The 23,439-nt window shown below is 39.4% G+C and overlaps 1 protein-coding gene and 1 pseudogene across 1 annotated transcript; both read left to right on the forward strand.

Moving 5' to 3' along the window:
- The window catches only part of LOC108176155 (vomeronasal type-2 receptor 116-like), a 70,194-nt pseudogene that overhangs the window by 42,021 nt on the left and 4,734 nt on the right, over positions 1-23,439 (forward strand).
- On the forward strand, positions 858-23,154 carry LOC149121413 (vomeronasal type-2 receptor 116-like). Its single transcript, XM_089316276.1, has 4 exons — positions 858-900; positions 6,783-7,582; positions 20,213-20,307; positions 22,851-23,154. The coding sequence occupies exons 1-4, from the start codon at positions 858-860 to the stop codon at positions 23,152-23,154; spliced, it is 1,242 nt and encodes a 413-aa protein (XP_089172402.1).

Here is a 23,439-nt window from a genome sequence, read left to right on the forward strand (position 1 = left end):
AACCTGGACTAGAACCCTGTGGTCCGGTGCTGCTAGGTGGAGGATTAGCCTATTGAGCCGCGGTGCCGGCCTGGTTCAGTTTCTTGAGCTCCTTATACGTTTTATGTCTTAATTGGTTATCAGGAGGATAGTTTGTAAATATTTTCTACCATTCAGCCTGATTCCTTTTCTCTTTGTCGAGTGTTTCCTTTGCTGTTCATAAACTTCCTAGCTCAAGCTAAGAAGTTTAGAGCTTCTTCTGGGTCTCACACGTGGGTGCAGGGGACCAAGGACTTGGGTGATCTTCTATTGCTTTCCCAGGTACATTAGCAGAGAGCTGGTTCAGAAGTGAAGCAGCTCAGTCTCCAACCTGTGTGCATATGGGATGCTAGCATCACAGGCAGAGGTTTAACCTGCTACACTACAATGTTGATGTCATCTATTTGTCTTTTGTAATTCATCCCTTGAAAAATGCCTATTTATGTCCTTTACCCAATTCTTCACTGGATTGATTGTTTTGTGTATACTGAGTTTCATGGGGTCCTTATTACTCCTACATACTAATCCTTTATTAGCTGATTAGTTTGCAGATATTTTCTCCCCTTCTATCAGTTGTTTCTTCATGTTGCTGTTTCCTTTGCTGTTCAAAAGCTCCTTAGTTTGATGTAACCCCATTAGCTTATTTTCCTTTTATTACCTGTGTGTCTGGCTTCATGATGACATAGAACACGGCTTTTAATGTGACAGATTGAAAACAAATCTACATTGTGTGTGTGTGCTACATGCATGCATGTTGACAATAGGCAAATAGGTTTTGGAAGGTTTTCAACATGGAGAAATTTCTGACTCTTTCTCACATCTTTTATAGGAAATGAATGATGAAGGTGAATGCTACCAATGAAGCACCTATCAACCTGTATGGTATGAAGGAAATGCATTCTGAGGTGATAAAAGGGTATTCCATTGTGCGACACAGAGATTGGAAAGCTGCAGTACATACATAAGATGAAGCATTCAAACAGAACTGAGAAGTAAGATATTGGTGGTCAAGATTGTATAAAGGAAAGTATGAGTGGTGGCGTAGGGTTCAAGTGAATTTTGGAAATTTCATGTGAGCTCATGTAAGCAGACACTGGGAAGACATTCCCTGAAACAGGTAAGATCCGGGCCATGGCTCCAGGACACAAAGAATTAGGAGGTTGTTCCATACAGTGAATGTGTTCAACAGTATTCCTCCTGATGTAAGGGAATCCTGAAATATGCTTGTACCGTACAGGTGAGTGAGAGGATGAAACATTTGAAAGCTGGGGCCAGTTGCTTCCTTTGAGGCAGATGTACAAGTGCTTGTGTTAAAATGAGAGGATATGTGACTGAATTAAGTTCACAAATAGATAAACAGGAAAATGGAGAGCTTTATCTACTTATGTATTGATAGGCTTGTTTATTTGATTAGCTAGAAACATATTGGCATTGAATTTTATTTCTGCAGGGCCACCTTGTGCTCCCATGGAGATCCCTTCCATTATTCTTGAATGTTTCAGTTCACCCACTCTTGACTTGGAGCTGTCTACTGCTCTTAAGCCCAGGTCTTTCTTCCTTTCAGTCATGGTCAATACTGCCCTCAGGCATTAGAGGGTGCCTGAGGCAAAGGGTGGATTTGCACATGCCTGCAAGAATGCAGTGAATGCACCTAAGGGGGTTGAGGATGGGTCCAAGGGCTCCTTATTGTGGAACCTCTCAGGTCAGCTCCTCCATAATGACTTCTGAGGTTCACAGAGACCTACACATCAGCCATAATGAGTGCCCGCACATTGATCTTCACACAAAGTCAGGAGCCTCAGCACTGTGAGCACAGGTTTCCCATGAGAGGACAGAGGCAGGAACCATGTCCTGTACAGGAATATGGGTCATGTGCATGAAGAATGAGAAGACACAACCTGCCTTGCTTCTTTGGTGCAGAATATGGGGCTATGGGGCTTTATGTGTGCTGCTCCCAAGGGCTGAGCTGCAGAGGAGCCAAGTGTGTTTGTGCCACTGCCCCATGTCAACTCCTCACTGCTCTGCAGCTCAACAGGCCCTACCAGGTTCTATCCCAAGTTGTGAGACCTGGAGAGGAGTGGGGATGGGTGAGTGGAATGTTCCCTGGGGAATCGTGAGTAGGGAGAATCCTTCCAGCTTCTTCCCCACCATTTTGGTGAAACCTAGTAATCCTGCAGTGTAAAATAAATCTAATGTACCTTGTCTCCCTTGGGCTGGAAATTTACATCTTAAGTTGCACAGTATATTGTGGAATATTTTTATTCTGGAATAGGAAGTCTTACCTCACTGAGACTCCAGCATTTGAAGAGGGAGTTAATTTGTTTGTTTTCCTTGTTCTTCAACCCTCAGAATCACATTGATATCTTACAGATACAGGAAGACAGTTGGGATGCACTCTGGAATGTCTTACCTAGTAGACCTGGGGGTGGCCATGGCATTCAGCTCCACATGTATTGAGTAGGAGCCTCTGCCCAATTCTGCTTCTTTGTGTTTTTGGATTTCCATTCTTAATTTACTAAAAATTCAAGTTCTTTGATTTGAAATACCTTTTTCAGTCTTCAAAAAAAAAAAAACACATAAGAGTTTCTACCACAAAACATCAATGTATTTTTAAAAAGTATCATTTGGATTACTTTGCAAAATGTGTTTGAGCAGAAAACCCTAGAATTTTTGTCTGAAGCAACAACAGTCATAGCCCAAGAGCCATTGTAATAGGAGAGATTTGTGTGTAGGTCACCATCAAACTAGGGCAATTTAAGGTTGGAATCCCAGATAAATGCTGAGTCATGGAGAAGAAAATGAAAACCTCAAATGAGATCATCCCATGACCATGAGAAACCAACACGGTTCTTAAATGGAGGAAAAGACTGTGATAAAAACACAGGTACTTCACAAGTGAAAAAATCATGCAAGGAGAATTTTCAACTTATCTCACACAGAAAGCAACATAGATAATAAAAAGATACTTGAAAAGCCAGTTTATAATTTGATATGTTGGAAACATAAAATCCTGTGCCCCAGAATTCAAAGATGTGTCTTCCTGACAGGCACAAATTGAGTGTGAACAAGCCATCAACATGTAATAGACAGTTCATCATGACCAAATATGCAGGGCACTTGAAATACAAGGGGTACCTGTAGTCTAACCTTGAGGAAGTTCTGTGTCAGTGCCTGTAGAAATGCATGATATTTTTCCTTGGCCTGCAAGACTAGTTGCATGCAGGTCTGGAGAAAATATTCAGAGAATATGACCTATTTGGAGTTAGAACTGCTACCAATAGTAATTATTTATTTGAAAATACTTTTCAGATTTCCATATAAAATAGATTACAGCCATTCAGCTTCACCAGGTAAAGTGCCTTTTGATCTACAGTGCTTTGAGGCTCCCCAGTGAGTGATTATGACATCCAAATGTTCTGCATTTTCATGATTCTCCTTCTTTCAGACTCTGAATTTGAGGACATCAGCTGGAGCCCCTCTCTTTTGCCCAGTGTGGCTCTGGGATTTTGCCTCTGTCGTGTCATGCACAGTGAGATAAGGACAGGAAGAGTCCCCTCATCTGGCTTTCAGGACTGGACAAAGACATCCCACATTACAGCTGAAGGAGAGTGATACCTCTACTGTAGGAGTACTCTCAAGAGCAAGAATTTCTGCTCATATTGGGACACCCCTGTATTCTAAAAATTACCACAGATGAAATTAGGTAAGAAGGGGAGAGAGAAAACTCACATTCATTCAGGTGATCTTCTCAGGTACACAAGAAGATGGTACACAAAGTGTCAGTTTTGTCCCTATAGATTACATTTTAGGTATTCAACTAATAACCACAACTCAGAAACCATATGATATTTATATTTTTGTGACTGGATAATTTCACTAGACATAATGATTTCCAGTTCCATGGTATTTTGATTGGTTTGCAAGGAATCCATAAATTGCATTCAGTAGTATGGATATATTGATGATATTGATTCTTCCAATCCATTAACATGAAATATGTTTCCATTTTTTATGCATTCTTCTATTTCTTTCTTTAATGTTTTGTAATTTTCATCATCGACATCTTTAATGTCCTTTTTTTATTCCAAGGTATTTAAATTTTTGTAGTTACTGTAAATGGAATTGATCTTAGAAGTTCTTTCTCAGCCGTGGGGCTGTTTGTGTATACAAAGGCTACTGATTTTGTGTGTTGATTGTATATTCTGCAATTTTACCAAACTCTTTTGTGAACTCCAGTCATCTCTTTGTGGAGTATTTTGGGTTCCTTATAGGGATAGTTTGGATTCTTCCTTCCCTATTTCTATCCATTTGATTTCTTTTTCTTGCCTGATGGCTCTGGCTAAAACTTTTAGGACTATATTAAATAGCAAGGGTGAGAGTGGGCATCCTTGTCTGGTTACAGTTCTTAATAGGTATGCATGCAATTTTTCCCCATTCAGTAGGTTATTGGAAGTGGGTTTGTTATAAATTGCTTTGATTATGTTGAGTGTTCCTTCTATATCCAATTGCTTAAGGTTTTCATCATAAAGGGGTGCTGAGTTTTGTCAAAGGCTTTCTCTGCATCTATGGAGATAATGATGTGGTTTTGGATTTCACTTTGTTAATGTGGCATATCACATTTATTGATTTTTGGATGTGGAACCATCCCTGCATACGAGAAATAAATCCCCTTTGGTCTAGGAGAATAATCTTTCTGATGTGTTGTTGGATTCGGGTGGCTAGTATTTTGCCTACGTTTATTGTGTCTATGTACATCAGGGATATTGATCTACAGTTATTTTTCAAATTGGTGCACAAAATCTAATTCAGTTTATTAGCCCATGAATTACTAGTGATAGTAATTAGCATAACTGCAGAAAAATATTTAATAAAATAAACAGAGATCTGTGATTTATAAACAAAGAAATAAAACAACCCATTAAATGCAAAAACGAATGCTTTTGTGTCCTAAAGGGTATATTAAGATTGCTTAAGAAATGTGGAAATTGTGAGAAGGTTGGAAACAAAGTTGAAGCAAGAATGCTGTACACTACAACTTGTACTAGAGGCCCTCAGGGGGCTCTGCTCTGTGCATATTATTTTTTTAAAATTATTCTTTAATTCATTTGAAAAACAGAGTTACAGGGAGGCAGAGAAACAGAGAAAGGAGTCTCCATATGCTGGTTTATTCCGAAGATGGCCGCAATGGCTGGAGCTCTGCAAATCTGAAGCCAGGAGCATCTTCTGGGTCTCTCAGGCAGATGCAAGGACCCAAGTGCTTGGGCCATCTTTTGCTGCTTCCCAGACCATAGCAGAGAGCTGGAATGGAGGCAGAACAGCTAATACTGGAACCAGCACCTATATTTGATACCGATGCCATAGAGAGTGGGTTAATCTACCATGCCACTGCTCTGGCCCTTGATCCTCTTCTGTTCCACCTCTCTGCTGATGGCCTGGAAAACCAGTGGAGCCAAGAGCTTGAGCCCCTTTACCCACTTGGGAGATTGGGAAGAAACCCCTGACTCCTGGCTATAGATTGGCTCATCTCTGGCTGTTGTGGCCATGTAGGGTGTGAACCAGCAGATGGAAGAGTTCCCACTGTCTCCATGTCATTCTTCCTCTATCTGTAACATGGTGATTCAAATGAATTAAATCAATATCTCAATCAATCAATAATCTTTCATTACAAATAGTGTGAGCCTTGGGCAGCTTTTAGGCCATGAGAGTAGGGAGCGAATCGCACCATTAAAGTAACGGTTGAGGGACGCTGCTATCTAGTGTTGAAAGAGAAGTGTGGGGAGCAACTGGGAGCAACTCAGACTAGACTAAGTTACTAGAATTAGGACTTATTCTATGCATCTGCTCTCCCACAATATGGCGCTGAGAAGGGAGAAACAGCTTCTACACAGCTGCCTCCAGTTCAACCAATAAACTGTAGGACTTACTCCTGATTGGAGGAGAACAGCGTACTCGGCGTGTGGGTAGCAGAGTTGGGATTGGCAGAAGAGGACTATAAAGGAGGAGAGAGACAACATGCACCAGGAACATCTAAGGGGAACATCCATCTGAGGGAACACCTGTGCAGCCCCCGAGAGAGCCGGCCGGCGGTGTGCCACTCTCCTGCGGAAGTGGGGAAAGTAGCTAGGGGGAACCGCCCTTCCACGGAGGTGGAAGGGACGGTAGCCAACCCGGGAAGAATCAGCAGCAAAACCGGGGAGGGCCGAGCAGACAAAAGAACAGCGCAGGGTCCTGTGTCGTTCCTCCACGAAGACAGGGAACGACAGAGAAGATGCAGCAAGAATCGGCCATGTACAAAGGCAGAGTAGCCTTCACCATGCATGGAATCCTCTAGATCATCACTTCCTGAACTCAAGAAACCATGGACAGTGAAGTTATGGTGTTACAAATGACACAGACTAATGTATTGTTTGAAGCATCATGAATAGGTTCAAAGAATTGGTCTTAGGGCTTTGTTAGGAGAAGAAGACAATATACACAACGGTATGTAATATAAAATAGGGGGATGAAGTAATAGCAGCCTGTCTCACATGAGGAAGATGGGCATAATTAATTGCAAGTAATTTCTGTATCATCTCTTCAAAAAGAGAAAACGATAAGTTGCCTAATCCACTCTGTCAGTTATTCTAGAAGGTCCTTGTGAATCAGAAATAACTGAACGTGGGATGATGTTACTGTATGTCTTTCACCTGATATGGACAAGTTAGTGAAGTGTCCAAATCACCAGTATGCCAACAAAGAGTGAGAACAGTGCTTCCACAAAAAAGTGACCTTTCTATCTTTTGAAGATCCCCTGGGGATGACCCTGGTCTGCACAGCTCTGTGCTTCTCTGTCCTCACCGCTGTTGTTCTTGGGGTCTTTGTGAAGCACCGAGACACTCCCATAGTCATGGCCAACAATCGTTGTCTCACCTACATCCTGCTCATTGCTCTCATCTTCTGCTTACTCTGTTTGCTGTTCACTGGTTGTCCCAACACAACCACCAGTGTCCTCCAGCAGACCACGTTAGGATTGGTGTTCACCATGGCTGTTTCCACTGTCCTGGCCAAAATTATCACTGTGCTTCTGGCCTTCAAGGTCACTGCCCCAGGGAGAAGGATGAAACACTGGCTGCTATCAGGGGTACCTAACTCCATTATTCCCATCTGCTTCCTGATCCAACTGTCTCTCTGTGCCATCTGGCTTGGGACTTCTCCTCCCTTTATCAACAAAGATGCTCACTCTGAGCATGGCCACATCATCCTGGTGTGCAAGAAGGGCTCAGTCACTGCCTTCTACTGTGTCCTGGGTTTCCTGTTCTCCTTAGCCCTGGCCAGCATCACTGTGGCTTTCCTAGCCAGGAATCTGCCTGACAAGTTCAATGAAGCCAAATTACTGACATTCAGCATGCTGGTGTTCTGCAGTGTCTGGGTGACCTTCCTGCCTGTCTACCAGAGCACCAAGGGGAAGGTCATGGTGGCTGTGGAGGTCTTCTCCATCTTGGCCTCCAGTGCGGGGCTCCTTGGCTGCATCTTTGTCCCCAAGTGCTACATTATTCTCTTCAGACCTGAGAAGAATACTTTGAAAGTAATAAGATATAGAATAGTTTCCAAGGAAACATGTTTTCTCAGGAGTAGCTCTTAAGACTCTCTCAGTTTTCAATGGTTAGAAACTAATATTTATAAAACCGATTTTGCATTCTGATGTTATAACTTGCAGAATGTAGCCTCCTTATGAACAATTTATACTTCACTTAATGCATTTTTGTTCTGAAGCACTGATTCACAGAATCAGTGTTAGAGTGGGGGAAGCTTTCTATCTGGTGATAGACTCTGAAGATATCTGCAGTGGCCCAGTGCTGGTTCATACCAAACCTAAGAGATTAATTCAGCTGTCCATGTGAGAATCAGGGACTTAGGCCATCTTCCACTGCATTTTCTGGATCATTAACCGTGAACTGGATTGTAAGTGGAAGAGCCAGGATATGAACCGGCACCCACATGGGATGGTAGGGTTACAGGTGGTGATTATATCCACTACACCCCCACACTGGCCCCAATCCTCCTCTCTTCTTAAAAATAATACTGTGTAAAAATCTTAGTCTGGGTTTTATGTTCACACACAAAAACCCATCTCATATAGAGGCCCTCCTTTAAAGTTTCATTTATGTATTTTCATTTTTAACTGGTCAACATTGTAATATTCATATTTGAATAAAATAAGTTTCTTCCAAGGTATTTGATTATTTTTATGGCTATTGTGAATGGGATTGATCTTAGCAGTTCTTTCTCAGCTGTGGCATTGCCTCTGTATACAAAGGCTGTTGGTTTTTGTGCACTGATTTTATATCCTGCTACTTTGCCAAACTCTTCAATGAGTTCCAATTCTCTTAGTAGAGTTCTTCCAAAGCTTTTTCCCTTTAATTTCTTTGTCTTGCCTAATGGCTCTGGCTAAAACTTCCAGTAGTATGTTGAATAGCATTGGTGAGAGTGGATATCTCTGTCTGGTACCAGATCTCAGTGGAAATGCTTCCAACATTTCCCTATTCAATAGGATGCTGGCCGTGGGTTTTTCATAAATTGCTTTGAGTATATTGAGGAATGTTCCTTCTATACCCAGTTTACTTAGATTCTCATCATGAAAGGGTATTGTATCTTATTGAATGATTTCTCTGCATCTATTGAGATAATCATATGGGTTTTCTTCTGCAGTCTGTTAATGTGGTGAATCACATTGATTGATTTGCGAATGTTGAACCATCCCTGCAGACCAGGAATAAATCCCACTTGGTCTGGGTGGATGATTTTTCTGATGTGTTGTTGCATTCTATTGGCCAGAATTTTATTGAGGATTTTTGCATCTATGTTCATCAGAGATATTGGTCTCTAATTTTCTTTCAATGCTGCATCTTTTTCTGAGTTAGGGATTAAGGTGATGCTGGTTTCATAGAAAGAAATTGGGAGGATTCCCTCTTTTTAGATTGTTCTGAATAGTTTGAGAAGAATTGGAGTTAGTTCTTCTTTAAATGTCTGGTAAAAAAATAAGTTATACATTCATTTGCTGTTTTTATTCATTCATTAGAGTCTAAATTCAGCTTTATAACATCGAGTATTTTCAGTGCAACCATTAGACATGTTAAATCATTTTAGTGTGTATAATGCATTGTCCAGAAACTGATTAACTGTGTATCATTTCACATAGTTTTGAATTGATGTAATAATTACACACCAAGTTTTCACTATATGTAGGTAGAAGGATTCTGCAAACTTATTTTCCATCTTTTCATTTCCGTTTTTTATTGACTTTGGCTTTAGATTTGCTTTCGCCAATATCAGGTAAAAAAAAGTAATTTTTACATCTTGACCTGAAAATAATTCAGCAGAAAGTGACAATTTTAAAGTGAACTAATGACATTTAGACCTTTCACACTCCTTTGCAACCATCATCTATGTCATATTTTAAAGTATTTTCATCACTACAAATCAAGTTCCTTATCCATTAATGGTCACTCTCCATTCCTTCTCTTGCCAGTCTCACAACCACCAATCTGTTTCTGTTTGCATGCATTAAATGGTCCTAAGTGTTTTGTATAATTTAAATATTGGACTCTGTGGATTTAGATGACCTTTACTTTTACATGCTGTTTTCAAGAAGCATCCACATTATGCAGGAATCTACATTTTTCATGGCAAACTGATAATTCATTGTATTAATCCCATTAGTTTTGTGTCTCTAGTTAACCATTTACTGACTTGTGCGTTGTTTTCAACTTTGGTTATTTGCAGAAAAACACTGATGTACAAGAGATGTTTGCATATTTTCTAATTTTTAGTGTATCCTAGATGTGGAATGTTTTGTTCCTAGAGGAATTTTATGTTCAATTTGCTAAGGAGGTGACATACCATTGGTGTTGTAACTTTCTCACTATCATGATTTTGAAGGTTCCAAATTCCCATGGAATGTCCATCACATGAACAATTTTGAAATTTATTGTAGCCCTGGAGTGGATGTGATGTGGAGTCTCCTTCTGGTGTGGAATGGTTTCTCCATATTTATTGCTGGTTAGTATCCTTTGTAATGCCCTCTGGTCATATATTTATCTGTGCAGAAATGTCCATCATATCCTATTCCCATTGTTCATGGATTACTTATATTTTGTTGTTACTTCTGCTTTTTTAAAAACATATTTTGTTGTGTGTACTTTACTCAATGTGTTTATATTTCAAATTTTAGTTGAGGTATACAAGTCTCATATATATATGAACTTCATATATATCTCTGTAAGGAACACAGAGATACTTCTCACCTAACCCTCCCTCCTGTCCAGAATCTCATGGTTTTCTTTTTCTCTCTATTATTCCTACTCTGATTTTTGCAAAGAACTATTTTCTAGTTTACTTTATTCTCATGAGATTTACCCTACTGTGTGTGGAGTGTTCTACAAATGGTATGAAGAAAACAAAACTATTTCTCCGAGAAATAGACAAAGGCTATAAACAAACATGGAATCTCAAATTGTCAATTTCACTCAAATACATTACATTTTAAGTACTTGTTATAACAGAGAAGAGAACACATATAGTACATATCTTTTTTGATACCGGCTTATTTCTCTTAGTATCATGATTTCCAGTTGCATCAATGTTGCAAAATCAAGATTTGTTTGCTGCTGATTAATATTCCTGGAGTATATATATATATATATATCATAGTTTATTTATCCAGTCATCAGTTGATGGATATCTGGGTTGATTCTATATCTTAGCTATTTTAAATCAAGTTGCAATGAACATGGGAGTACAGATGACCATTTTGCATGATGATTTCATTTTATTTGGGTAAATTCCTAGGAGTCAGTTGGCTGGGTCATGTATCAGATCTATTTTCAGTCTTGGAGATTTCCTTTCTGTCTTCCACAAAGACTGCAACAGTTCATATTCCCACCAACTGTGGATTAGTGTAGTTTTTCCCCCAAATCCTCTCCCACATAGGTTGGTTGTTGATTTTTCTATGAGAGCCATTCTGATGGGAGAGGTGAAACATGACTGTGGTTTTGATTTCATTTCCCTGATGGCTAGTGGTCCTGAGCATGTTTTCAAGTACCTTTCGCCATTTCAGTTTCTTTCTTTTTTTTAAAATATGCATCGAAGCCATTTCCAATTACTTACTATATGTTTAGTTTGTTGTTTTTGAGTTCCTTTGAGTCTTACAGGGAACTGGATCAGATGTGGAGCAACCAGGACTCGAGCTGTTAATATAAGGGATGCCAGTACTGCAGGTGGAAACTTAACATACTACACCACAGCTCAGCTTCAGTTTTCATTATTCTTAAAGATAAATGAAGAAGCACCAGATTCTCCACTGATTTGTATCACATTTTGAAAGCCTTTTCCCCAATTGAGGCATTGTAAATTGCAAATGTCCCCTGCTTGAGTCTAGCTCCAGCAAGTCCAAGGGTTCCTGAAGGGGTGAGAGGTGTCAGTGTAGGAATAAATGAGAGACACACTCACAGCAAGGCTGATGGCATGGCCCTGGCTCTCGAGCACTAGACTGTATTTTTATATCATAAGTCACATAGTGATTCTTTCTTATTACAATAACAAGTCTGTTTTCCACTTTCTTAGAACCATTGACCTTGTATTTTATGTTGCCTCTAGATTGTTTGTCTACTTCTAGTTACAATTTTTAAATATATACCCTCTTTTGCACTTCTTACTGTAGCTATTCAATTTCTTTATTGTACCTATCTAAAGTTTCACTTAGGTCTATTCCACGGTTTTCGCATCCTAACCATTATTATATTTGTAGCACATATTAAATTAAAACTTTAATAACATTTATCTTTATTCAGAGGGATATATATACCTGGGAGCCTGTAGCATTTTAATTCTTTCCACAAACTGCTCAACTTTGCGTAAAGCATTAACCCCTTCTCCTACACTAACATTCTGCTTGATGAAAATTCTGCAAAGTAAAGTCATTTTGGGGATTATGAGTCTAAGCATTCTTCTCTAAAAATAGGAATATAGCAATGATTAGTGGTACCACTAGGAAGCTCCAGCTCTCTTATGCAGAGTGTAGTTCTCAACAAACCTAAAACCACCAAGAGGACCACAGCTGTCATTCCCAGCCTTGCTGACATAGTACTTCTGCTGTGACCTTGTCAGCCAGCTGAAGTTGCTGTGGCTTCACCAGTCCCCATCAACTCCAACACAGTAGTCAGTTCCTCATAGAATTACTTCTTTCTCCCCAAAACCTCCAACAGTGTCTTCAGCTCCTATAGCCTGAGAAGCACTTGGGTGGGAAATGTCATAACTTTATGGGGTTGTCTCTGAACATAGGAACACTTGCTGAGTCACACTCATTTGTGTATGAGTAGCCATTAGCAGGTGCATCTTCTAATATCAGATCGGTTGATATCTAAAAGTGCTTGCATTTTAAAACTGTGTGCATATGTGTGTGTATGTTTATATTGTTATTTTGATTATGTTTAGGAAATACAGAAGATCATTTCCTCCATGTGTTCAGTAGATGATGATCAAATCACATATGTCTATGTTCTTAAGTTATTTTACAGTTTTGATTAACACTTAATAGTATTGTGATATTTTAGTCTATGTATGTAACATGTTAGAGTACCTCAAAAAATTTCATAGAAAATGGAAGGATCTTAGACAATTGAACTGTATTAATTCAGGTGCTTAATAAAGGCAAGACACTGGGGGTGCCTGGATGAAAAATCTGTTTATCATAACACTATTAGGCTTTCTGTTTTACCACAGTTGGAATTTATTAAATATCTGAGCAGAACACTAGAATTGGCTTATATGTTTCCAACCCCTTTAGCGGCTATCCTCCATGTACAACATCTTGTGAAAGTCGATAGTAGGGTATATATGAGAATTGCTGAGCCACTGTTGATGCATCCCTTTGCCTAAAGTTTGCAGTTTACCTTGGGTTTGCTTTTTTGTTGCACAATGCACAGGTTTTGAAGTGGAATAATGATATGTATTCTCCATGACTGTATCCTACAGAGTATTGCTGGAACCACTTGCAATCCAGAGATGTAGATATTTGTAGGGTGTGAACCTGCCCTTAGTGATTGTAGGTGTGGGAATAGAGATAATTTCCAGCTGATTTCTCTGCTTTAGGGTGAAAAAAAGAGACTTTCTCACTTAAGTCCCATGTTCTCATAAGGACATAAATGAGAAGTACCTATGGCTGTATGTGTAAATCTTTGTGGAATTAGTGTGGATGTTAGACCATTGGGGAAAGGTGTCACACATGGATATATGGCCACCAAGATACATTGAAGTTGATGTACTGTTTAGGAGTGTCTGAATTGAGAGTGATGAGTGGTGCCACAGTACTTGGGCAAACCTGTACTTGTGGGTGTCTGTGTGCACAGGATTACTATGAAATCTGTGCAAAACAAGGAGATGTTCTGTGGCTGCCCTGTATGCAAGATGTCTGTCTGACACTACCCCTTCTTCTTTTGTCTTTCGGGGAGTCTGATGCTGGAATGCTCCTGGCTACCTCCTGACTGAGACTGGCCCTTCTAGATTCTCACCTGACAAGTCCCATTGCACCCTGTGATGCTGTCTATTTGCATTATCCAAAGGGGCAAGATCTGTGTATCAAATCTAACAGCAGTTCCTCTCTGAGAGCTTGCTAACCATAGAATTTTATGACTTCAAAGCACCTGGGGGTGTAAAGGATCAGCCAAAAATATGCTTTCTATCTTTTATTTTTCACATGGATATGAGGCGTCAGCTGCTGAGCCCCATGGAATAAAGGGTTCCTGACTATAGGGAAGGGAAGGAGGCTTGGCAGAGAGGTGTCAGATGGAAGAGCATGAGAATGGTTTTTCCATTCTAGTAGAAACACACACAGATGTGCACACACACACACACACACAGAAACTCAATATGTGTGTGGACTGTTGAGGAGCACACAGACAAAAAACACAGAGAGACTTTTGAGGTCAAATTAGGAGTCTTTATTAGCCAGCTAGTGACTGCCCTTTCACAGAGTAAGTCTGGAGAAGAATGCCCCAAGATGCAGTAGTTGGGGGGGGGGGTATAAGACAGAAACTACATTTCTTGGCCTTGACCACTATCAAGCAGGCAAGCAAGCAGAAATGCAGAAGCAAGAAATGTGCTAGTTACAGCCAGGAACAGACTGATATCTATAACTTGTTTCCCACAAAGGGATAGTCCCTGCTCTGAAGCAACCAAGGAGGATAACCTAGAATCCCTCAGGCAGGCTATATCCTGTGGGAAAACCTTAAACTTAAAACCAGCCTGTCACAAGGACCTGCCTGACTCTGAAGGTTCCACCACAATTGAGTTCTAGGGTTTTGCACAGATTTCTAGAATGCTCCCTTTGCTTTTTCACATTCCCCTGCTGTAGGTTCCCTTCCTTGTGTGTTGGCTGGACAATAGTTTGTGCTTTTTTGACATGCAAAACAGTCTTCATAAGGATGGAGAAATGGTGGTTGCTGCTCCCCCCCCCATTTATAGATACACCACTACAGAAGTGTCAATAATCCCATATTCATATACCAAGGGTAATGGCCTTTGCTTTATTCATATTTCCTTAGTTGTCCTGTTAGGTACTTCCTGATGATTCTGCAAATGTTTAGATAAATGACGCCTGTGTCCCTGGACTGTCCATGACTTACCCCTCATAGTAATTGATGATAAATTATTTGAGGCTCATGATGAAATTTGTTTTTGGCCTATCTCTGAATTGTGGGATGAGAGACTGTGTCTCCTCGTAGAAGAAAATAGAAGGTATTTGCTCCTCTTCTTGTCCTCCATTCTCCAGTTTATCAGGTCAAAAATCCATCATGGCTCAGCAAAGCTGTGTCTCCCAACCCATGCCCTGAAATACACATCCTTATGATTACTTGAGCTCTTCTACATGTGCTGATCAACTTTTCTGCGAGGCACTATATTTGGGGGTCTATAAGAATGCATTTTTTCAAAAAATCCCTATGGAAATTAAAATATAGGCCATGAAAGAAAATGTTTCACTCCATAAGATTAACATTTTTGTGTTTAGACAGCTAACTAAATATGAAGGTATTTCAAAAGTAAGGCTATTCTGCCTCTTCATCTCTTGTATTTTCCTTCCATAGTAAAATATGATAAATATCTTTCTTCCATGTAACTACCTTTATGATTAGTTCAGGCCTAAAGATCTCTTTGTGGTCTAGCATAATTTTATTCTCAAACCAATTTTTGAAAGTCCCTGACTTTCTAACTGGATTCTCTTTAATAATCTAGTTAGTAGGAATACAGTACATAGATCTTTGATAGAAGATAGATATTAGGGCATCGATCTTCACATTATGATTAAAGCCAATGAATTCTGAGAATCCATTATCATGGACCATATAATTGGTGCAACCAAGCAATACATGTGATACAGTATTTTAGGAATATGTCCACAGAACCCTCCAGAACTATGATGATGGATACCAGCCAGTTATAACAATATTATTCCCTTCACATTGATGATCTTAATGGGTGGCCTGAGTTGGTATCTGCAAATAGTGTCTCATTGATATTTTGATTTATTAGTAATTATTGAGTCGCACACATGTGTATTCATTATGTGAAGAATCTATTCTATTCTGACTTGCCATGTTTCCTTTTTCTGTTTTAAATTAGGACTGTTTATATTTTAAGTAGATACATATAGGCATTTATTTTTTATGTGGAAGCATCATTTACCCCTTTATTGTACAAGATTTAGACATGGGAAATTAAATCCAAAATTAGATATAAAAAAATAGATAAACCCTGCACAATCATATTCCTCAGAGGCAATAATTATAAAATGTGATTTCAGAGTATGCTGTACACAAATATGCTTTTCTTGGGTCTTCTGGGGTCCGATGGAATCCCTTACATTTAAACCAGAAAAATATTGGTGCTGCCGAACCACATTCACGTTGTCTTTGCAGTGTAACAATGGTGGGTGTTAGGGAGTCTTTTCTTGCTCTTCTGCACAAGTCTTGGTTCATTCAAGGGATCAGGGCTACCCTCCAACATGAAAAGTGTGTCCATAGCTGATAATGGCCTGAAATTTTTTATAAATATTTATGTATTTATTTGAAAATCAGAGTTATGCAGAGAGAGGAGAAACAGAGACACAGAGAGAGGTCTTCCATCCATTGGTTCACTCCCAAATTGGCTGCAATGGCTGGAGTTGCACCAATCTAAAGCCAGGAACTTCTGGGTATCCCAAATGGGTGTGGGGGTTAAAGAACTTGGGCCATCTTTCACTGCTTCACAGGCCATAGCAGAGAGATGGATAGGAAGTGGAGCAGACAGGCCTTGAACAGGTGCCCTTATGGAATGCCAGCACTTCAGACCTGGGCGTTAACCTGCTGTGCCACAGTACTGGCCCCAATGCATTTGAATTTTTCCATAGAACTTTGCTAAATACCACTTAGGGAGAACCTTGGGGCTCTTCATTAATGTTTTATTAGATTATATTTATTTATATATTTGAGAGACAAAGAGAGAGACACACAGAGAAAGAGAGAGAGAGAGAAAGAGAGAGAGAGAGAGAGAATTTTGCATCCATTGATTCACTTCATAAATGGCCAATAAGACTAGAGCTGGGCAGCTCCAAAGCCAGGAGCCAGGAGCCAGGAGCTTCTTTTGTGTCTCCCACTTGAGTATAGGGACTCAAGTACTTGGCCACCCTGCACTGCTTTCCCTGGTTATATAGCAGGGAGCTATATAAGAAGAGGAGCAGCTGCACATGAATCGGCGCTCACGTAGGATGCTGGCACCTCAGGTACAGGCTTACACTAGTGCAGCACAGTGCAGCCTCCAGGGATCTTTATGGTATGGCTCTGGGATTGCAACCTTCTCAGCATCTCTGGGTGTTTGCAGAGGCCTTCATGTGTACTGCAACTAGCCCCTAGATTGAGGCTTGAGCCAAGTCAAGAGCTGGTGCACCACAGTCTCAAGTGAGGATTCTCAGGCAACAGCAGAGGCAGGAGCTTCATCCTGCACAGGAGCCCTCAGTGGTTTCAAGTGCCCTTGACCTTGCCTCTTCCAGTCCAGAGTGAGGGATCCTTGTTACATGGGGCTTTCTGATGTAGCAGCATAGCCCCTGACCCTTGGGAGAGAGCTGCTTTCTTCTCCTCACCTCCTCTCAACTCCTCACAGCTCTGCCACCCAGGGACAGCCCCCAGAGAGAGCCCCTAGGCCTATGGAAAGCTGTGGAAACATCCCTGATGAATCCTCATGGGAATTCTATGGGCCAGTGATAGTGTGGCTTCATGGTTTGGCCAGATCCAATTTCCTTATGAAGTAAACTCATTTTTCTTAACTTTTCACCACTAAGTTGAGAAAGTTCCACTTATGTGTACTTGATGTTAGAGAATTTGTAATTGTACAAGTATCCTAAATTCAGAATAGCAAGTCCTGTTCATTCACTCCCCAATGTTAGATGAGAAGCTTAACTCACTTTTCCCGCTGTCTTTATTCTGCCTGTCCAGTTTATATGATTGTAATTTGATCATTTTAATCTTGCTGGCACTAAATTTTCATTTGCAGCCTATGGTGGTTTGTATTTTGCATTTTGTGAGTGGCACATAAACAAAATATTTACACAATGACTGTACTCTGTTTTTACACTGATAGTCTTAATATAGTCTTTCACAATAAAGTCTTTCATAGTCTCATATTTTGTCACACAGTGCTTTCAGATCTTACCTGGCATCAGAATTAGCCAGGTGGGTGTATTGAAACAGTAGGAGTGCTTGTTGATAGATGCTCTGCCTTCACCTTCAATAGTGTTTGTGGAGGTCAGAGGATGAGCACCAGCACCTGGCAGTGATATGATATGGCAGTGGTGGGGATGGGTTCCCTGGGGAATCATGAGGAGGGAGAGTCCTCCTGGCTTCTTCCCCACCATTTTGGTGAAATCTAGTAATCATGAAATGTAAAATAATTCTAATGTACATTGTCTCTCTTGGGCTGGAAATGTACATCTTACTTGAACAGTATATTGTAGATTTTTTTTTATTGTGGAATAGAAATATGACCTCACTGAGTCTCCAGCATTTGATGAAGAAGTTAATGTGTTTGCTCTCCTTTTTCTGACAATCCGGTTGGTCTAATATGATGAGATCTTCCTAATCCCAATAATTTGAGACTTTGAGTTTCCCTTTTAGGTAGTTTGTATGTTATACTTTTTGAAGGACTCATGAAGAGAAATTATTTAGACAATGCCTGAAGTCTTTGTGTATGTTAATATCCTGGGTTTTTCCTAAATTTGAATGTCTTCAAATAAATCTTGCCTCAGAATCATGTTGAGAACTTACTGTAACAGGGAGATTATTGGGATGTACTCTGATGTCTTACCTGGTAGATCTGGGGATGGGCAGTGGTGTTCAGCTCAACACAGGGTAAATAGGAGCTTCTGCCCAATTCTGCTTCCCTGTGTTTTTGGATTTCCCTTCTTCATCTAAAACAAATGCAAGTTCATTGATTTGAAATTCCCTTCTGTTCTCAAAGAAAGCATGAGAATTACTGCCAGAAAACACCAAGGACTTTCAAATAGTATAATTTAGATTACTTTGCAGAATTAGCTTGAGGAGAAAATCCCAGGAACAAAGGAAGTGGATTGAAAACAGTTGAATATTTTTGCATGTCCCCATCAAACTGGAGCAAATTAATGTAGGAATCCCAGATAAACTAGGAGTCAAGGATAAGAACATGAAATCACTCAACATGAGATCATCCCATTACCAGGAGAAATTGACATATATAATCTATCTGGGTGTTAAATTTCTTGAAATTTTTGCATAATTGTTTCATTACACACATTTCCCATGAACTTTCTGAAGATGTCTCATTGTGTAATGTTCATCCTCTCCATTCCCAACCTTTGTTCAGTGAACTGTGTGCATTCATATTGACACTTCTTTTAGTTTCCACACATTAGAGAGAATAGAAGATACTTGCTCTCTGACTTAGATTTACTTTTCTTGTGTAACTGAATATACAACAAGTTTCTTCATTGTATTTGTAATGAATCTAGCTCATCAAGGCATTCTATTTTCATTGTATGCAAGTTACTGAACTTTGATTGTATTTTGTGCCTATTCTGCATCTCACTTTGCATGTGCCACTATTCAAAATCTCCCTAATGGCATCAGAGCAGTGTTAGGCAATGGAAGATTTGTTTTGCTTAAAATATTAGGCACTGCATTTAAAGCAATTTGAGTTTAGGAAACTTTAGAATGAGTTCTCTTAATTGCCCTCTCGTCTCCCTCCTTATTAGATTTACTCCATTAGCAATATCTCACACTGATATGCAAGCACAAATGATTAGTCAGTGCTGCTCATCATCATTCCCTACATGACATGGTATTCATTGTGTTTACTTTTATGTTGTTCATTCTGTGGGTTTGGCAAAGGTTTAACAGTACGTAGCTTCCCTTATGGTTTCCTACATAATAGTCCGGAAAGTCACTTGCATTCAAGAAGTACAGCTGTCTGCAGATATCATCCTGTCCTTGGTGTTTGCGGAGGTGAGAATAAATACATAACTTCTGGCTGGTATTGTCTGCTTTTTAGTAAAAAGTGAGAAGTACTCAAGTATTCCCTAGTTCTCATGAGAGCATTGACCAGGGGTGTAGGTGCCTAAGCAGTCATCATATGATTATCATGGTTGACAGCAATGTGGAAAGCTTTCCTTTTTTACAAATGAATATGTGGTGATCTGACATACAGAATGGGAACTTCCAAATTCAGGGTGATTACTGGTTCCTCAGTGATTGAAAACCACATGTCCTAGTGGGTATCTCTGTAAACAGGATTAGTTTGGGGTCTCTGTGGCATCAAGGCAATGTGTGCTACCCAGGACACTGTTTGTGCGAAGCTGCCCCTTTGCTCTCTGTATCTTTGGAATGTGTGATCCTAGAGTGTTCTTGTTTGAAACCTGAATGAGTTGGGCCATCTCAGAAACTTGCCTAATGCCTCCCTTTGAGGCCCCTGATGCAATCAAAGTATATAATTGCAAAAAGTTCATGGAGAGGTTTTTTTGACAAAGCCCATGCAACAAATTTTACTAACAGGAATTTCTCCCTTGAGTCTTTGTATCCATGGACAAGGAGAAAATCCTGGCACCTGGGGTGGAGAAGATCATCCACAAACATGTTTTTCTTTTTGTGTTATTCATCAGAACAGAAAACCTCAGCTGCAGAGCCTCAGGGCAGATAACTTTCAGGTTCCCCCATGGATTGCTGGACAGCTCGTGGAAAGAAGTCAAATGGAGCAGTAATAAAATGGCTTGATTCAGGCAAATATATAATAATAATTATATTTTAATAGTGAATTACACTTGTGAACTTTAATGCTTCTAATCTTCAAAATGTAGGATGTGTCCCGGATTCTATCTTTTTCTGAACAAAAGTACAGACATCCCAGAAGGGGGATCATTCTGCTTCTGCCCCTCTTTAGTATATTTTCTTTTAGAGATAAGTGTAAATGTTACACATATAAATATATAATAATTTCATGCTACAGAATATTGTAACTTGTAGGACAGAATAATTGTTTCCTTCACACCTGTTTATGAAGGTGCTAACTTTCTGGTTTCTACTGTAATGCTACAAGAAGTAGGATTCCATTGCATAGATCTTCAATAGAAGTAGATATTAGGTCATAGATCATTGCATTATCATTAAAGCCAAATGATTTGAAAAGTATAGTTTGTGCCACCAAGGTGATGCTACTGATTATGTATTTTAGGCATTTGTCCAAAGATCTCTCCAAGAAATAATCTAATGGATACTAGCTTGGTATTGTAATATTATTCTCTTCACATATAAAGTGTCCTAATTTGACATGTTCACATGACATCCCATTTATGAAATATTTACTTATTATTAGTAGTACAATTCCCCATTGTTATGCATGCAGCACATCATTTAAGTGTACCCTGAAATGATGGAGACCAGGAGATAGTGAATTTCCAGTTTCAAGAGCAGATTCTATGAATAGTACCCAGGTTCCCCCATGATGAATGCCATGCAAACTGGAGATCATAATAAAATATCAGCAAATCCAGGAGAAAATACCTATGTTGATGACACTAGGAAAATAATTCATATTGAACTAAAAATAGATTTAGACACTATATCCTCCAATGTTATACTGACCAAATCTAGAATATATAATAATTGCTCAAAAATTGTTCTTAGCAATAAGGAACACAGCATAAAACAGATCAAAAGGGCAACTCTCAGAATTGCCTAGAGTGACAATGAGCTTTCTAGATCTTTTGATTCCAGTGGGGGAGCAGGAGGAAGAAATTAGAAGAGAAATAGATGGAGGTGTAGAAGAATGAGGAGAAGAACAGCAACATATGTAGTAGAAAACTGAGTATTATTTGATACTTTTCACAAGGATTTTCAAATTTCCTCATTCTACAAAGCATGAATGAGGAATTTGGACAATAAATATTAATACAAGCTATATATTTATATATAAAACAGTATAGAGAGGTAGAACAACTGTATATATGCTATAGAACACTTGTATGTAAATATAGAAAGAGGCAATATTTATATCATATACACACATACATATTATACAATAACAGGAATGAAGAAATGAAAAACTGTCACTTCCTCTGGAGCACACAGTGTCCATTAACAAGCAGTGAACATGACATGGTATACTCATCAATACTCAACACCCAGTGCATCTAATATAAATACAAAGGGCTCCTCATTTTCATTCTTTGTGAAATATCAGATCCCAGAAAATAGAAATCCATTGTGTTCTTTGCATGGAAGCCTATTTATGCTGAATTCTGTAACAAAAATTGAATGAAAAAGGCCTGTTTGGAGTAAATACTGATACCAATGCTGATGATTTACTTTAACATATGCTTAGTTTTCCAAATAAAGGATTATCTGTCTTAATTTTAGGCACCATGGGTCTCATAGCCCAGTGTTTCAAGTCCACCCTGTGAGTGTTTCAGGCTTCTCTAAAGTGTTCTTCCCTTTTCACTGTTCTCCTTCTTTCGAGTTCTGAATCTGATTTCATTTTCCTGGTTTGTGATGGTGGTTGATGGGCAAGTTTTATGGGGAAGAGGTTTTTCTGGATGAAGTCCAGACTTCCATCTACCATTCTCAATAGTCTGACATCTTCTCTCTTTCTGATCACAGAGCCTTCAGTTGAGTTACTCTCTCTTCCCATTACAAACTGCACCCTTAGAAGTATGTGATTACTGTTTCAAGAAGAATTTGATGATGTAATAATGTAAAGAATCATTGTGGTTTGTGAATATAAGAAACATCTATAGAGGTAGTGCTAAAGAGATGTGCCATTCCTTTGTTCATGTGTTCATTAACAAGTTGAATCCATTTCCTATATTTGCAAGAAATGTAGAGAGGGCATTCCAGAGCATATTGTAATATTTACTTTAGATATCAAATATAATAAGTTAGTAGATGTTGCCAGAAATGAATTAAATTGATGAGGTAGGCATACAAAAAGATCATGTTCTTTGGCTGCATGGACAGCCATGTGATAGCATGCCCAAGACATTATGGTGAAATAGCAGAGCTTATTTTCAGAATCGTTTAGACTGGTAGACCAAGAGAAGGTAGTAGCAGCTTTGCTTCTTGTGAGGATGTGTCCTGCAGCGAATACGACAGTCTTCACACTCTATCCTCAGTAGGTGTAAAAAGAATGATTGGAACTCAGGAATTTTGGCCAGAACAGTGCAATTGTAACAGTTATGGGAGTAGAATTGATGATAATCTGGATTGGAGGCTTTTCCCTTTAAGATCCGTGTGCCTTTCCTGCAGGTTTCAGTCCAAAAACTACCAGTATGTTCTGGCCTTGGTTTTTGCTATTGAGGGAATCAAGAAGAACTCCCACCTTTTACCCAAAGTGACCTTGGGATTTGATCTCTATAATGTCATGCACAGTGGTGTGATGGTGATGGATAATCCCTTCATCTGGCTTGTGGGCCAGAAAGGGGCATTCCTAATGACATGTGTAGGAAACAGCAAGTCTGTAGCAGTAATTTCAGGAATGAATATTGGTGTCCAAATAGTGGCACTGCTGGAACACTACAAAATTTCACAGATGAGTGTGTATGGGAAATAGAAGGAAAAAGCACATTACCTTAAGTACCTTACTTAGTGCCCAAAACTGAAATGACTGACACCTTAAGCTTTAGTCATAGTGTGTAATCTAAAGAGCAGGCATGCAGAGATTTGGAGAAGTCACCACATTTGCTCTGATGCTGAGGTATCACAGGTGAAGTGAAAATGGAAACATTTTCCTCAACCTCTGAGCTAAACTCATGACTGAGGAAGTTCTTATGTAGTGGGAGGTGATAAAAATGAAATATTCAATTTTCTGTGACACTTTCACCATTTGCTTAATTCC

This window comes from Oryctolagus cuniculus, chromosome 16 (genome assembly GCF_051225735.1).
Source record: "Oryctolagus cuniculus isolate XC-2025 breed Fujian yellow rabbit chromosome 16, ASM5122573v1, whole genome shotgun sequence".
Lineage (NCBI taxonomy): Eukaryota > Metazoa > Chordata > Mammalia > Lagomorpha > Leporidae > Oryctolagus > Oryctolagus cuniculus.

Excerpts from the sequence above, each read along its gene's own strand:
- LOC149121413 (XM_089316276.1), top strand. The coding sequence starts at position 858 with ATGAAGGTGAATGCTACCAATGAAGCACCTATCAACCTGTATG. Across the intron at positions 901-6,782 it reads AGCACCTATCAACCTGTATG|TGACCTTTCTATCTTTTGAA; the intron begins GTATGAAGGAAA and ends TCCACAAAAAAG. Across the intron at positions 7,583-20,212 it reads CTGAGAAGAATACTTTGAAA|AACAGAAAACCTCAGCTGCA; the intron begins GTAATAAGATAT and ends GTTATTCATCAG.